Raw genomic sequence first — 15,599 nt, forward strand, 5'->3', positions numbered from 1 at the left:
CAGTGGTTAAAGAAAGGGGCTGTTGCCAGTTCAATCCTGCCTCACTGTATGTCCTATAGTAAGTGCCTGTGTATAAAAGCATCTGCTAAATGACCAATTAGTAATAATTAACTCATAACTATATATGTGAATGTATCCCAGCCGCAATGATTTAGGGTTTAAGGCGTGTGCTGTTGGTCTGTGTCCAGGTTTGAGTTCCTGTCCGATGGCTCTTTGCGAATCCGGGCAGTGCAGATCTCAGATGCAGGGAGATATCACTGCACAGCTTCCAATCCAGCTGGCTCGGAAGATCGCGGGATTGATCTGGTGGTTCATGGTAAAGAAGAAAGGAATCAATTAAATTCAGTGCTGTTTTATTGGCATGAACACGAAACAAGCAAAATATTACACATATAAGCACAGAGACCATGAATAATGTACATTTTGAAGTAAACCTCAATAATTAGAAACTCTGGACTCAGTTTCATTTGTTTTCTCCTTGTGGCTCTATCATCTCTCTCTGTCCAGTTGCTCCCTCGATCCATGCCGGACCGGTCAATGTGACCGTGACGGCCAGTGTCCGGGCGTCCCTCAACTGTGAGACCACCGGCATCCCCCGACCCCAGATCACCTGGACGAAGAATGGGGTACCCCTGAACTTTGACCTCCAGTGGAGTGCGTACAGGTAACCCGCTGGCACGAGGACAGTACAGTGTACATGACAATATGAATTCCATAATCACCAGAGAAGCCATTGGGACAGTAGAGAATAGGAGCACTGCAAAAGTACTGTGCAGATTTACTGTGGTATACTTTTACAAGGGATCAGTTTTATGAATAGTGATCCTTTTTTTCCCCCTTTGCTTTCCCAGGCTTCTGTCCTCAGGCTCCCTGGTCATTACCTCTCCGACCAATCAGGATGCGGGTCAGTTTGAGTGCACGGCAACCAATGAGGCTGGAGAGGAGCGCAGGGTGATCAAGGTCACAGTCCAAGGTGAGGCTGGCTGTGCCTGATTTTCACAGTTTGCTCATTAACACATCGAGTAACTGAATAAGTGACCCAGTGTTAATCGGGATTTTAAACTTTACCTTTGGATTGACTGTTTGTTAGGCTTTCTCCTCTTTAGAGAGTATCTAGTTGAGAAGGTTGCTGTCGTCAGTGTTGTCTCCATCTGTGAGGCGAGAGTGTATTAAATGGAATGTCCAGACAGTAATTTAGTACAGAAATAAAATAATTTATTTTTATTATCTATACACAACAAAATAATTAAATAACAAAAGAAAACAAAATGGTGTGAGGGAAGGAGTGCAGGGGTGAAATCCAAAACAGATCGTGATAACTCGTCTTTTATCGTCTTCGTGGTAAACCATACATAAACAAAAAAAAGACAAAAGAAATGTTAGTGTTTTTTTTTTTTTAAATCCCGCTGCACCAAACTAGTCTCTCCCTCCACCCGTTACTCCTCCTATTTTACTTTCGGACCAACCCCGAACACAGTAGTACGTTCCCTTTAGTATATAATGTCCCGCCTCTGTAGTCAGTGGAACACCAATCCCCAGCTGACAAGTGTCCTTATCCTTCACTTGACTCCAGTGGCTGGAATTTACATACTCGTACTTCCGCCCCTCACCAAGGTGCCGCCCCTCAAAAGATGACTTTTGCCATGGTCACGAGATCTTGGTAAGGGAAGTCCCGAGTTGGTTTGATGCCATCTACTGTCGGGAGGCCGAATCACAGACCGAAATCCCTTTGACTCATCACACCATCATTCTGTCCTCCCTTCCCTTCTCTCTCGTTCCGCAGTCCCTCCGTCCATCGTGGACGACTCCTCTGACGTCACGGTCACTGCGATGTCCCCCGCCGTCCTCTCCTGCCACGCCACTGGCCAGCCGGAGCCCGAGGTCAGCTGGACAAAGGGTGGAGCCAAGCTGGGCAACAGAGGGGGCAGCTACAGGGTCCTGCCCACAGGTAACATGGGGGTGTTCAGTTAGTACCGCTACCACTGGTCAAGGTTACTTTACATTCCGACGATGGAATCTATTTAATAGAACTAAATAGTTTATAAAACTTAACTAAAATTCCGTCTTCAGTTCCAGGTGTCCGCTTTCAACCCTTTGCTGCCCAGTGTCCAATATATTTGACATTGAGAAAATAGGCATAAAATGAGTTTGGAGACATACCCAGGGCAGTAAAGAGTTAATCATCTCGGTGTATCCTCTTCTCACTAGCGATGTAATACAATTGCAGACTGCTCTGGGGGCAAGTCCAATGAGTGACTACTAAAGTGTTTGTCCAATGAGAGTGACTTTACTAAAGTGTTTATCCAACGAGAGTGATTTTACTGCAGTGTTTGTCCAATGAGAGTGACTTTACTAAAGTGTTTATCCAACGAGAGTGATTTTACTAAAGTGTTTATCCAATGAGAGTGACTTTACTGCAGTGTTTGTCTAATGAGAGTGACTTTACTAAAGTGTTTATCCAATGAGAGTGATTTTACTGCAGTGTTTGTCCAATGAGAGTGACTTTACTAAAGTGTTTATCCAACGAGAGTGATTTTACTAAAGTGTTTATCCAATGAGAGTGATTTTACTGCAGTGTTTGTCCAATGAGAGTGACTGCACTAAACTGTTAATTCTTGCCCTCCTGGTCAGGGACTCTCGAAATCACTGCTGCTGTCCCGAGCCATGCTGGGAGATACACGTGCTTCGCTCGCAACGTGGCTGGCATGGCTTATAAACACATGACGCTCGCCGTCCAGGGTACGTCAGACCGCTGCAGGAATGTCTTCACTGTCCATGATGAGCTGCAGAACTCAGAAACCCCAATCACAGCGCGTGTCTCTTTCAGAGCCCCCAGTGGTGAGGCCGATGGCGGAGGCCGTGGAGGTGGTGTTGCATCATGGGATTGTTCTTCCCTGCGAGGTGGGGGGCTTCCCCCGGCCCTCCATCACCTGGCAACGAGAGGGCGTCCCCGTGGCAACGGGTGAGCGCGCGGTGGCATTCTATTGGTGCTCGCTTGCATGAACGATGTATGTGGACCCGTTGTTAGGAATTGATCGATTGGTTAGCGCTTGAATTATCTCTCTTTGTCTCGCAGGATCTAGGCTGACGGTACGCCCCGGTGGAGCCCTGCAGTTCTCCCGGGTGACAGCAGGGGATGCTGGTGTCTACCTGTGTGTGGCTCAGAATGAAGCGGGAACGGCTCTGGGCAAGACCCAGCTTATTGTGCAAGGTGAGAGGCAATTAGTGTCCACCAAGTAACGACCAACTCACTGCTGGAACCTGAAACACTTTATCAAGAACTGTTAGGAAATAAAGTAGGCAGATCATGCCTACCATACAGTCAATATATAAGGCATGGGGCAGCTAGCTGGATGAGTTTGAAAAGGGAAGGATAGTGGGTGCTATCCTTTTATAGTACTCACACATCCAGTTCTTAAAGGGCAATTACAGATTGATCAACGTAGGTTCAAATTAACACAGCAGTCCATTGAAAAGTGTCAGTAACAGAGTGGCCTGTGTCCCTCCCCAGTCCCTCCTGTCCTGAAAGCCCCCTCCCTGGAGCGCACGGTGATCCTTGGACAGCCGGCCACGCTGGCCTGTGAGGCAGAGGGTCAGCCCCGGCCGGAGGTCAGCTGGCTGAAGGACGGGCGCCCCGTCGTGGGCAGTGCCCGGCTCAGGCTCTTCTCTAACGGGACGCTCCAGATCGATCAGAGCGAGCGCCAGGATGCGGGGAGGTACACCTGCAGTGCCAGGAACCCTGCCGGCAGCGCCAGCCTGGAGCTCAGACTCACTGTACACCGTGAGTGCCAACACTCCTGGGGCAGGCTTCAGATTAAAACTGGAGAGAATGTTATTAGCACTTCTTATCATAAAGTCCTTCCTTACTCTTTACGTTTTATCTTTATCTCACTGATAGCTTGCATTGAGCTCTGCAGCCTGCACTGTAAAGCATCAAGTAAATCCTTCATTGCTGAAAGCAGAGCCCCAACTAGACAAAACAGTCAGTCTTACAGACTTAACTTCAAACAAGCAAGCATTAGTTCTATTAAAAAAAATCTTTAAGAAGCTATGAACAAACATTTAGACTAACACATTCACCTGTGATATATATATATATAAACATCCTTCAATACCTAAACAAGCATACAGACAGAAACACATGTTAAACTATGTACACATTTATACAGCTATGAATGGATCTCCTTGAAGCCTTCAATGTGCCTGCTACCCCTGTCACCCCCAGAGCCCCCAGTCCTGGACGGGACGTCCCATGCCACACTGACGGAGCCCCAGGGAGGGACAAGCATGCTGAACTGTGCGGTGCGAGGAGACCCCGTCCCCACACTGCGCTGGCACAAAGACGGGCAACCGCTGAGCAGCGCCCATCGGCTACAGCAGCTGCGCAACGGCTCCCTGGCCATCTACAACACTGGGGTAACAACACGAGGAATACATGCAATATGAATACATACGACACGAACATACTTCAGTAAGGCTTCAATTCCACTGAGGGCTTCTGATGTCATGATAAACCACAATAGCTAATTAGCATATTCACATTTTAAGCAGTTGATATTGTTATAGCTAGTATTTTACTAAATTATCCCTCAAATTATATCAGCCTGTTCTGATTGTGCCTGTCCTGTGAGCCCTTAACCCTTTGTGTTCCAGAGCGTGGACGCAGGAGAGTACCGGTGTGTTGCAGAAAGCGAGGCAGGGGTGGTGGAGAGGACAGTCACACTGACCGTGCAGGGTAAGTGCACTGGTTCTTAAAAGGGCAACGCACTTAGAAATATTTAAACTATGTAACACAGTCGTCTTGCAAATCGTGATAAGAAAGGCAGATTGTTGTCAATTGTTCTGCTAGATAAGGCTGCTTTACTCTCAGTACCTGTAAAACGTGAAGTGGATGTGAACGGAACGAGATGGAAAATGATAAAGGCTGTTCAGGTCTTAACAATGCATTGCTGTGTGCTGTTACAGCAACTGCATGTTTTGGGGGAAACAGATGCCTTGCATGTCAGGCGGGTCTGCCATTGTAAAGCATTTGGAAAACTGACCTGTTCAACTTCTGCAGTTCCTGGAGGTTATTCTAATTGGATGGAATGGGGCCCATGCAGTGTCACCTGCGGACGGGGGGTCCAGGAGCGAATCAGATTGTGCAACAACCCTGCGCCAGGCAATGGGGGCGGGCCGTGTGAAGGGCGGGACAGGGACTCGAGGAGCTGCCAGACTGCACGCTGCCCTGGTAAACGACACACAAGCACACTCGCTAACACACAACTCAGCTACTGGAGTCCGGAAGCCAGCAGGATCAAGCGTGAATTCCTTCAAACTTATAGCTTCTGAACACCTAGTTGGATTGGTCTGAAAATGTGTCTACAGCTTCATAAGCAACTGTTCCCATCAAACACACTCCCACTGACTATCAGTAAATCTATGAGCTTAATGGCAAACACACATTGGCCTGATTTGATGTGATTTGAGTAAACAAACTCGTAGTAATAGTACAATAACGAGTGCACGCTATCCTCAGAGCAATTACTGCTTTCACTTTTATTATTATTATTATTATGATGATGTTTGAAAATGGCTGCAGCTGTGTGGGTAGATGTTTATAAACCAGGTTGCGCCTCTCACTCCTCTCTCTGTTTGAAATAGACGCCGTTCCCCTGAGAGCGAGAGGCAGTGTGATCGGCATGATCAACGAGAGAGAGTTCGGGGTGGCGTTCCTCGATGCCAATGTCACAGAGAGCGAGGAGGAGGGGAGCAGCACTGTGCGGGCAAGCATTGAGAACATCCCCCATACCGTAGGTGAGCATCGGTGCACTGAGAGCCCGATCCATCCCCCTGGACCTGGCCAGCGTTACCAAGCAACACCCACATTCAATCAGAACTGTACCAAGCTGCTGAGCACACTGATACAGTGAATAAATATATATATATATATATATGTGTTAAAAATACAGTAACAAAACCGCAGGTGATTTAGCAGTTTTAACCCTACCTGTATGTCTTAGGCCCCCTGATGCGATTGCTGGTCACTGTGTTCGCCCCTATCTACTGGACCACGGCCTTTCAGACTGGGACGTCCAGAAACGGCTTCTCCCTGACCCAAGGAGTGTTCCGGCAGGAGTCCCAGGTAGAGTTTGGGACAGGTGAGTCTCTACAGCTGCAATGCATTGAGCTTGGGGAGCTGCGACTGTTTTTTGGTGTTAGCATGTCTGTTATTTTCTGATATCGTCAGCTTTCTCTCAGAGCGCGCAGAATTGTAAATTTATTGCAGTTTGATTTTTTGCATTTCATGACATTTTCATTGGTAGGAAATAAAAAGAACTTAGTGTCAGGAAAGCGCAGAGCAGTTCCGTTACTGTTCGTGGCGGAAGCATCTTTCTAGTTTTATATTGTTTCAAATGTTTCATGTGAAACGTGTGGGTGTGCAGGTGAAGTCCTGAGGCTGACCCACGTGGCCCGAGGGCTGGACGCCGAGGGCGTGCTTCTGGTGGACATTGTCATGAATGGCTTCATCCCTAAAACCATGGCCGGAGCCCAGCTAGCCCTGCAGGTCAGTCCAGGGGTCGAACACTGACCCACTTAAACACTTAAACACTGACACTGAGAATGTTACTATCAGAATGTTTGCCTGCTTTGTTGATGAGACAATCCCTGTGAGGCAGTGGAACAACAGCTACAAAACACAACCAAGACTTTGAAAAACAGTTCCTTACCTCACACTAGATTCACTTCCTGTGCAACAGGTATTAGGACCCCACCTGAAACTTTAAACCCCTTTCGTCGCTGCACAGGGAGTGGTGTTAGGTGGGTTCCTAAGAGAGGGAAATCTACAGGGAGGTGGCGGGATAAATACGGGCTTCTCCTGATTCAAAGTGCAAATAAAATCTGCAAAATCCTTCTACAGGCAGTCCTCTCATGAGTGTCTTCTCATTGGCGCTCCACTTCTCCACACTCTTGTACAATAGGAGAGACAGGGTCAGCTGTAATTATTGCCTCTTTATGCTGCTGCTAGTTTCTGGTTCCTGTGTTCCCCTCCAGGACTTCAATGAGTCGTACACCCAGACCGGTGAGGGGCAGCTGTACGGCTGGTCCTCACAGCGCCTCCTGGTGGACGGGGCCCCTCTGCCGCTGCGCTGTAACCACACCGTGGTGTTCGAGGGGGGCCGGGGACCCCTGCTGCAGCTCCTGAGAGTCCACAGCTTCACAGGGAGATACCGACACCGCAGCCAGGAGATGAGCTTCCAGTTCAGCACCTCCCTGCGCACAGGTCAGTTAGGGGTTAAACTAGGTGCTAACAGAAGCTCTGAATAATCTTCTTCATGTGTGTCCAGCAACACGCTAACTGATACGAACCTCACTGTCTCCTCAGACGGCAGTGGAGATAGATGCCCTGGGGGCTTTGTGCTTGATTCAGCTTCCTACTGTGCAGGTAAATAAACTAAGCTCTGAATGTGTCTATTAGAGTCAGCTATCAGCTCATAGCACCATTGGGTGTCTGTCTGTCTGTCCACATTATCTATCTATCTGTCTATTGTGACAGGGTAGCAGTTCCCTGCCAACTGGTAGGAAAAAGGCTATGCCATACATAGCCAGGCGGAGCAGGGTCTGCTCCCTCTATTGTTTGGGGGAAACAGGTTTGGTGAGCTTTTTGTGTTTTACCTGCTACACAAACCACATGTTTTTTAAGGGAGAGGAAGCATTTTGTGGAATGAATGTGAAAAACTAGTATTTATGAGTAATCCATTTATTCTGGCATTTTAGAGTGGTAAAGGAAGTAGCCCCCCTCTGATAGCTAGGGCGTTGGTTGTTTAGTTAGTGTCATTGACGGCAAGGTCTGTTTTATTATTTGGAGCTGGGAGTTTCCCATATTTGTTCATTTTACTTTCACATTGAGTCTGCAGTAAAACCAACACTGTGAAAAGAATCCTGCTGTCCTTCATCAGCCTCCATGTAATCATACAGCACTACCCTCAGTACACCACTAGAGGCAAACTTCTACACTATCTGAAATACCAGTGTCTATCTATCTGTCTATCTGTCTATTTAAAGTGTCTGTCTAATTATTGTATTCTAGTCGTGCAGACAGCGCTATGAGAGCGATCACCTCCTTTTTTAATGTCTTGGTTCGAAAGTGAAGATTTCATTAGGAGGCTGTCAGCACTCACTCGCCCCCTCTCTGTCTCTCCCTGTCTCAGATGAGAATGAGTGTGCCCTGGAGTCCCCCTGCTCCCATTCCTGCCACAACTTCATGGGAGGCTTCTCCTGCGCCTGTCCCAGCGGCTTCCACCTCGCACCCGACACCAGCACCTGTCAAGGTAAGAGCCGGGGGTCAGCAGCGGTTCAGTTGGCCTTCGTTTCGGGTCTTTTTATAATGGACCCCCAGGTCAGGTGTGTGCTATGTTGGGAGTGTGATGCTGGTGTTTTCTCTTCTCCTCAGATACGGACGAGTGTTCCCAGGGCATACACATGTGCCACTACAACCAGCAGTGTGTCAACACTCCTGGGACCTACCGCTGCCTTGTGCAGTGCGGACCCGGGTTCAAACCCAACCCCCAGGGGAACGGCTGTGAAGGTACGCGCGAGCCGACGCACCCAGCGCTGATTTGTGCTAAATGTCTGACCTGAGGAATAGACAAGATGTGCTTCTGCCCTGCTGTCTGGCCGGGATTGATCTGACCTCAGACTCTGCCTTGTGTTTCAGATCTTAATGAGTGCGAGGAGTCGATCGTCTCGCCCTGCCAGCAGCGATGTCTCAACACTGCGGGCTCCTTCCACTGCGCCTGTGAGGTTGGGTACCGGCTGGCTGGCAAGCGCTGCGAGGGTCAGTACCCAGCCCAGCAGGGTTCAGCGAGCTGGGGGCAGATCACGGGGCCAGACCCCTGCTCTTATCAGCTGCATTTTAATTTACAAGTCCTGTAGTCTACACAAGGCCCTCAGACTGCAAGATCCCAGACTCCACATTCTCTAGATGCATTTTTGTAAATAACACTTATTAGTGCTGCAGGGCTATAGGCTAGGTGGGAGATCCTAGTACTATAGAGGCTGGTAGATTAATACAGGACTCTTTTCTTCGTCCAGATATCAATGAGTGCACCATGAACATGTGCCCAGCTCACCAGCAGTGCAGGAACACAGACGGGAGCTACAAGTGCCTTGACAGCTGCCCGGCTGGGATGACTCAAGCTGGGAACGGAGCCTGCATGGGTGAGCCTGGAACTTCTGGGTTATTATATTGATCATGCATGAATCTCACAATGCAAACTTGTGCATGTAAAACATGGAAAGCATATGTAAAAATGGAATTATTATTCAGTATATGTACATTAAATCCTTGGAACCTTACTATATAATTTCTATAGAAATCATATGAGGTTTTTAGCGCACTGCAGAACATTAAAATGATGGACTGGATGTGTGAATACGAACCATGGGAAATTGAGTCTTTTAATATTGACAGAAAGGTGGTTCTGTTGCTTCCTGAGTTTTCAATCCAGGAGCTAACTTTCTAAACTGTCTCTCTGAGAGTGGCCCCGCCAACATATTCTCCAGTCCTTTTTCTCCAGTCCGGTAATCCCGGTAGCTCCAGCATGTTTTGAATGGCAGCGTGGGATTTGCATTCCAGATGTGGACGAGTGCGAGGATGGCACCCACACGTGTCGCTACAGCCAGGTGTGTGAGAACACGATTGGAGGATACCGCTGCAGCTGCCCCCGGGGTTACAGGTCGCAGGGCGCCGGGCGACCCTGTGTCGGTGAGCTCTGGTTCTTTCCCTGCTCCTTGTTAGGGTTACTTTTAAAAACAATGTGCAGTTTCTTATTAAGGATTCCTCCACGGTAAGAGTAATGTGTTACTGATTGCGGATCCTTTTGGATTTACTTTTGGCAGTAAATTGGTAACTTAATAGATTTTTAACAAATGTTCATGACGGCATGCACAGTGGCAACAGGGTTGCAGTAACAGATTATACAAGAAAGTGGCTGTAATGTCACGCAACTGTATTTCCCTAAAGTAAAACTCAAATGCTCAGGAATATAAAGACTTACACCTCTGCAATAGCAATGCTTCCAATGTTAAGAGTTGTGTTTAACTTAACATGGCTGCTCTTCATGTCTTTCGCAGCAGCCTGGAGTCCTGTTTCTGCTTTCCAGTGTCGTGTTTGATTGAGCTCCTAAGTGTGGTTTTCATGACTTTGAGGCGGCACTCTTGTCTTTTCCTCCTACCTCCAGACATTGACGAGTGTCAGCAGGTGCCCAGGCCGTGTGCTTTCCAGTGCCGAAACGTGGCGGGCAGCTTCCGATGCCTGTGTCCCTCTGGCGCCGCCCTGCTGGGGGACGGGCGGTCCTGCGCCGGGCTGGAGAGAGCGCGGATCTCCCTCAACGCCACGGGCGTCCTGGCCAGGCTGCGGCCCCAGCTGGTCTCCTCACAAGGCGGGCCCTTCTTCACCAGAGTACCCTTCCAGCCCCCCGACGGTGTGGCCCCAGCCCAGGGAGGCAGGACGGCCTGCCCGCGGGGCTACGTGCATAGGGGGGGCTCCTGCGTTGGTAGGTCTGCTTTCCTCGTCCTGTTGCTGTCAAAGCACAAGGGTCTTTAAGATGGGGATTAAAGATCTAGATTTACTAGGGAAGCTGTTTCACTGGTATGGGTTTGACAGGTCCTCCAGTCACTTACTAAACCAGCGCCACTCTTTGGTTCATTCGTAGATGTGGATGAGTGTTTGCAGAGGAAGCTGTGCCAACATGACTGCAGAAACACGCAGGGCAGCTACCAGTGCATGTGCCCATCGGGGTACCAGCTTCTACCCAACGGCAGGAACTGCAAAGGTAAGACAGCCAGCCCCCTGGTACTGCATGCATGAATATTACAGATCAGTAACTACAAGTGCAATCAGCAAACCAGTTTCCAAATGGGATCTCGGCCAGCTAATAGATCTGCAATAATTGATGGGTTGAGAATGCTGCATGTGGAACAAGACGTGCTTCTGGGTAGCGAGCGACGCGGATCTGCATACAGGGCAGATTCATGGTTTTATAATCAAGGCTCGCGAAATCTAAAAAGCCACTGTGATGGATTAATCAGTTCATAGCTGCATATGAGTAATCCAGAGAAACAGCCTTGCAGAAGCGGGCCTGGCCTCAGTGATAACAGCATCCTGCCCCCCTTGCCTTGCTCTTCACAGACGTGGACGAGTGCGTGGAACAGGGGGTGACCTGCGCCCCCAGCCAGATGTGCTTCAACACCCGCGGGGGTCACCAGTGCCTGGATACACCCTGCCCGGCCAGCTACCAGAGAGGAGTGAGCCCAGGGTAAGGGCTGCTTCACTAAGATAAGAAGCTTGCTCTCAAGTACACTAAAGAAAGAACTAGCTGAAGCTTGGTTTGTTATAGTTGGCTGTAGTTTTACTTACGTTAAGGAGCTGAGAGCAAACACAGCTCAGGGGTGGGAATACGACTCTGTACATACTGTGGCACCTTCAGCCATGACTAGCTTTGCTATTGAATCCGTTTAACTCGTCTGAGCCATTAACTGAACAGCCTGCTGTATACCATCGCTATAGTGTATTCAAATTCAAATTTCTTGGAAATAGCTGAAAAAAACATTGGTATTTTAGAGAGACTTTATTGTGGTCTATTCTGTTTTTTCTGAACGCTCAATCAGAAACTCATCTTATAGAAAGTCACCTTTCTAGTATTTTATTTTCTCAGTAGAGACCGGTATTAGAGACTGCCACTGTCTGATCTCCTGTCCTTGATGCTCTCTCGTATCTCCGGTTACAGGTCGTGTATCAGGAGCTGCTCCCTGGACTGTAGCCATGGCGGCCCCCTCTCTCTGCAGTACAAGCTGCTGACCCTCCCCCTGGGTATCCCAGCCAATCACAACGTGATCCGCCTCTCTGCGTTCTCCGACTCGGGCGTGCTGCAGGAGCACACGGTGTTCCGCGTGCTGGAGCAGGCGGGGGGGCAGCTGTTCGGAATCCGCGAGGAGGGGGGCCGCGGGATTATCTACACCCTCCGAGCCCTGCAGCGCGGGGGGCTGTCCCAGCTCCGGGTGCAGGCCACCACGCACACCCCCGAGGGGCAGGTCAAGTACCAGAGCATCTTCATCATCTACATCGCCATCTCGCACTACCCCTTCTGAGCCAGGCATTGACCGATCAGGAGCTGACCACAGCCGTGTCTAGCCACACAGCAGGCAGGCCCAGCCAAATACTGCTGTGCAGAGGTGGCTAAAATGTTATGCAAGGATATAAATAAGACTCCTGCTGCATAGCGGCTTCACCCATTCCAGGTTTTACTGCAAGCTTGATTAGCGCCAATGCATAGGTAACAAGCTCAGGCGTGTCTTATTAAAGTCGTAGTAAAACCAGGAATGGATCCCACTGCTGTGCAGCGGGACTCTTCTTTCCATCCCTGTTATTAAATGGGCAGTGGCCAGTGTGCTCTAAGTTCTGTAATATCAGCCTCATTGTTTCTCTTTAAAGTGTGATTTTTCTGCCCGTCTCGCGACACTGCAATGGTGTACGAAGAGCGTTGAATCAATGAATGAATGCTTTTTTAACTTGTAATACAAACGTTTCGTACTCTAGTAACGATATCTTGTCATTCCTCTAATGAGTCATTTAAGTGTTTTATAATTGTGATAATGACAAAAGAAAATGTATTTATATTTTTGCATTTGTTTTTTGTTTTTTTTTTCTCTTTCTCTTTGACGGTGTTTTTTGCCAAATATTTTAAACTTCGAATTCTTTTTTAAGGGCTAGAAACCAGCTGATGTTTAAGAGCTGAAACTTGAGAACCCGCGATGCCCGCTGCAAAAGAGAAAAACATCCCATATCAATAGAAAACGTAATGATATATGGAAAATATATGTTATATGTGTGATCCATTTATACTGCATGTTTTTTATGATTTAAAACATAAGCAATGAAAAACAGGAGGAGACTGGTCCACCCAATCTGGAGTAATACGCAGCATATGTTTTTTGTTGGGGTTTTTTTAACTACTGTGTAATAAATACTGTGTTTATTTTTCACTGCTCTACTGCTACAGTAGTGAGGTAGTTTTCCTCTGTGTTGTAATTCTGGCTTGTTTAAATGAGTAATGTCGAAACTGTCTAAAACGTTCTGTGATTACATTTGTTTCATATTTAACTTTTGCTTGGTCATTTTGTGTTTATGTTATTATTGTGGTGTGACTGGGGTGTCCATTCCTGGTCCATTCCCAGTCCTGGAGAGCTGTTCCACTCCAGGTTTAACAGGTAAAATGATATAATGAACTATTCCAGGGTCTGTTAAACAATTTAGAACAAGGTTGGAACAAAGACCAGGAGTGGAGGGGACAAACTTGAGCACCCCTGACTTGAGGGGGATTTTTTAACACAGCTTAATAAAAGCGTCAAGTCATCAGTCAGGCAGGTTTGAATGACATCACCCTGATTATAGCTTGTTCTGTTAGTTCCCACCTAAACTACAATCTCAAAGGGTAGATTGCAGTGATTATTGTGAAAAGGTAAACCTGTGACATGCCCCTGGATTCCAGTAAACACGTTATTTCCTTGTAAGCTACACAGGAGCCACGACAGCCAGCTTGAAGCACTTTTCAAGGAAGTAAAACAATGAGAAGGTTTTGCAGTAAAACGAGTCACTTTGAGCGCGGATGTGTCTGAACACGTGTGAGGTATAAGGGGTGCTGTCTGTCCGTTGTGCTTTATTTTGGAAAGAACGTCACTGCTTTGTGAGCAGTCACTAGGAGTAGTGAGGACTGAGATGTTTTCTCTTGCCAAATAAACTAATCCTCATTTAAAAAATATTTTTAATGTTTCATGTTTCGTTGCAACAACATTCCCACAATGTGCCTTAGAAGATTGCTGTAGATCACTAACTCTACTCTGTATTGAGAAAAGTTACTTAAGTCAGGCAGCATCCTATTTGTTTATATATATATATATATATATATATATATATATATATATATATATATATATATATATATATATATATATATTAATATTTAGAAATTGTTTTCCACCTGTTTTTGTAAGGTGCAGCTGCTGGAGAATTAGGTACCAAGTTTGTATTTATATACTGGCACCATAAATACTGTGGTGCACTTTTAAAAGGGTTTTATTGTAGTTACAAGAAAAGCATTTGGGAAGTTCCAGCAGCCCCGGAGTTGTGTTGTTGCAATAAGGAAACCAGCATTGCTTTCTTCATTTTCCAGACTGTCGACATGCCGTGCACAGCAATGACTTCTATTAACAATGTTCCATTACAGCCAAGGGGGTGGGGGGTGTCTTCATTTTTCTTTTTCATTTTAAATTGCCAGTGTTTCCTCTTGCATTTCTGAATAGCGTGTGGGTGTGAATTCAAGATTAATATCAATTACTTTGAACCCAAACCGGTCGGATCAAACTACGCCCTTTGCAATGCGATGCGTTAGCTCTCTCCAGACACTTACACTGTGCTATTGCAAATATACCTGGGCGGAGCTGCCTTGCTCGCTTTTCCAGTCTCTTGTCCAGGCTGTGGTCATTAGTTGGCCCTGGCAGCCTGAGCGCATTCACTCCTGTATTATGTTGATGAAGTTCTCTATTCGGGTTCGCTTGCCTATGATTAATATTGCTGTATTATACTAGTTTGTTTACATACCGTGGGCTTTACTGCTCATTTAATTCGTATAGCAATCATATGTTGATCAAATATCTTACCATGCCTTACATTCCAAACTCAAGAATGAACAGGTGTACTAGAACAGGTGCTACGCAGGTTTCTGATCCCCCTTAGAATTCTGATCCCCCTTAGATTTGACGCCTGCGTAGATCAGGGTCGCTATAGGTGAACGCTGGATGTTTCTGAACAGTATTTACATTAAAATGCGTTTTTAAAGAAAAATGCAGTTTTCAAAGGTTACTTTTAACCAAGGGTTTCGTGTATTGAGCCAAGGCAAGAGGCTGAGCGTCCTGTAGAAAACCAGTGGCGTTAAATTTGCTGCAGAATTAATCAGTTTTCAATATGTGTTGCAAACTGTGGCAGAACTCAATGGCAGGGCTTGAGAACACAGCGGGACTAGGGCACAGGAATATCGCGCATCCGCGTCCAGCTTTGAAAAGCTGCATCTGCACAGGCTTGGAAGCATGCGGGGGTACAGAAAATACGCGCAACACCGGGACTTGATCTTTACATTTCGAGACTGTCCCGCCCAATCAGGGACGAGTGGCAAGTCTGATGTATGTACAGTAGGTATGTATTTATTTTATTTATTCGTATGGCAATATCAAAAAGTCTGCGTGGACAATAAATAAATAAAACAAGCCCGTCTCCTAAGCGGTTCATTAGCTCTGACCTTAGCTCTGATGTTGTAAATCACTATTTTCACGCAATATGTGTGATTTGAATGTGTTAACACCTGTCCTCTGATCTGCGCTGCTATCGGTCCTAGGGAATGCAGCTCCATGCCTAACCCGCCCGGTCTCAATACCTGCGGCTTGGAGTTGCGATGGGCGTGGCCGATCCATGGAAAATAGAACGGGAACAAGCCCGGAATGAGGTTCACGCCCCCTTCTCACATATTCCACGGTAGCCCCGCCCACGCCGTCGCGAAGGTAAT

General features: G+C 47.2%; 1 protein-coding gene across 2 annotated transcripts in view; it reads left to right on the forward strand.

The window, feature by feature from the left end:
* The window catches only part of hmcn2 (hemicentin 2), a 46,214-nt gene extending 33,897 nt beyond the window's left edge, over positions 1-12,317 (forward strand). The window contains exons 54-78 of one of the 2 annotated variants that reach the window (XM_041242727.1): positions 189-316; positions 508-664; positions 852-973; positions 1,784-1,948; positions 2,632-2,739; positions 2,828-2,962; positions 3,077-3,211; positions 3,512-3,781; positions 4,226-4,416; positions 4,654-4,735; positions 5,060-5,230; positions 5,644-5,796; positions 6,003-6,140; positions 6,426-6,547; positions 7,036-7,264; positions 7,367-7,426; positions 8,193-8,312; positions 8,435-8,569; positions 8,699-8,818; positions 9,076-9,201; positions 9,620-9,748; positions 10,224-10,538; positions 10,698-10,817; positions 11,174-11,300; positions 11,772-12,317. In XM_041242727.1, the coding sequence (XP_041098661.1) occupies positions 189-316; positions 508-664; positions 852-973; positions 1,784-1,948; positions 2,632-2,739; positions 2,828-2,962; positions 3,077-3,211; positions 3,512-3,781; positions 4,226-4,416; positions 4,654-4,735; positions 5,060-5,230; positions 5,644-5,796; positions 6,003-6,140; positions 6,426-6,547; positions 7,036-7,264; positions 7,367-7,426; positions 8,193-8,312; positions 8,435-8,569; positions 8,699-8,818; positions 9,076-9,201; positions 9,620-9,748; positions 10,224-10,538; positions 10,698-10,817; positions 11,174-11,300; positions 11,772-12,132 (3,919 nt within the window). In that variant the 3' untranslated portion in view covers positions 12,133-12,317. The remainder of the gene's footprint in view (positions 1-188; positions 317-507; positions 665-851; positions 974-1,783; positions 1,949-2,631; positions 2,740-2,827; positions 2,963-3,076; positions 3,212-3,511; positions 3,782-4,225; positions 4,417-4,653; positions 4,736-5,059; positions 5,231-5,643; positions 5,797-6,002; positions 6,141-6,425; positions 6,548-7,035; positions 7,265-7,366; positions 7,427-8,192; positions 8,313-8,434; positions 8,570-8,698; positions 8,819-9,075; positions 9,202-9,619; positions 9,749-10,223; positions 10,539-10,697; positions 10,818-11,173; positions 11,301-11,771) is intronic. The other variant, XM_041242728.1, reaches the window with a different exon arrangement.
* The last annotated feature ends 3,282 nt before the right edge of the window (positions 12,318-15,599 follow it).

This window comes from Polyodon spathula, unplaced genomic scaffold, assembly GCF_017654505.1.
Source record: "Polyodon spathula isolate WHYD16114869_AA unplaced genomic scaffold, ASM1765450v1 scaffolds_1422, whole genome shotgun sequence".
Classification (NCBI taxonomy): Eukaryota; Metazoa; Chordata; class Actinopteri; order Acipenseriformes; family Polyodontidae; genus Polyodon; species Polyodon spathula.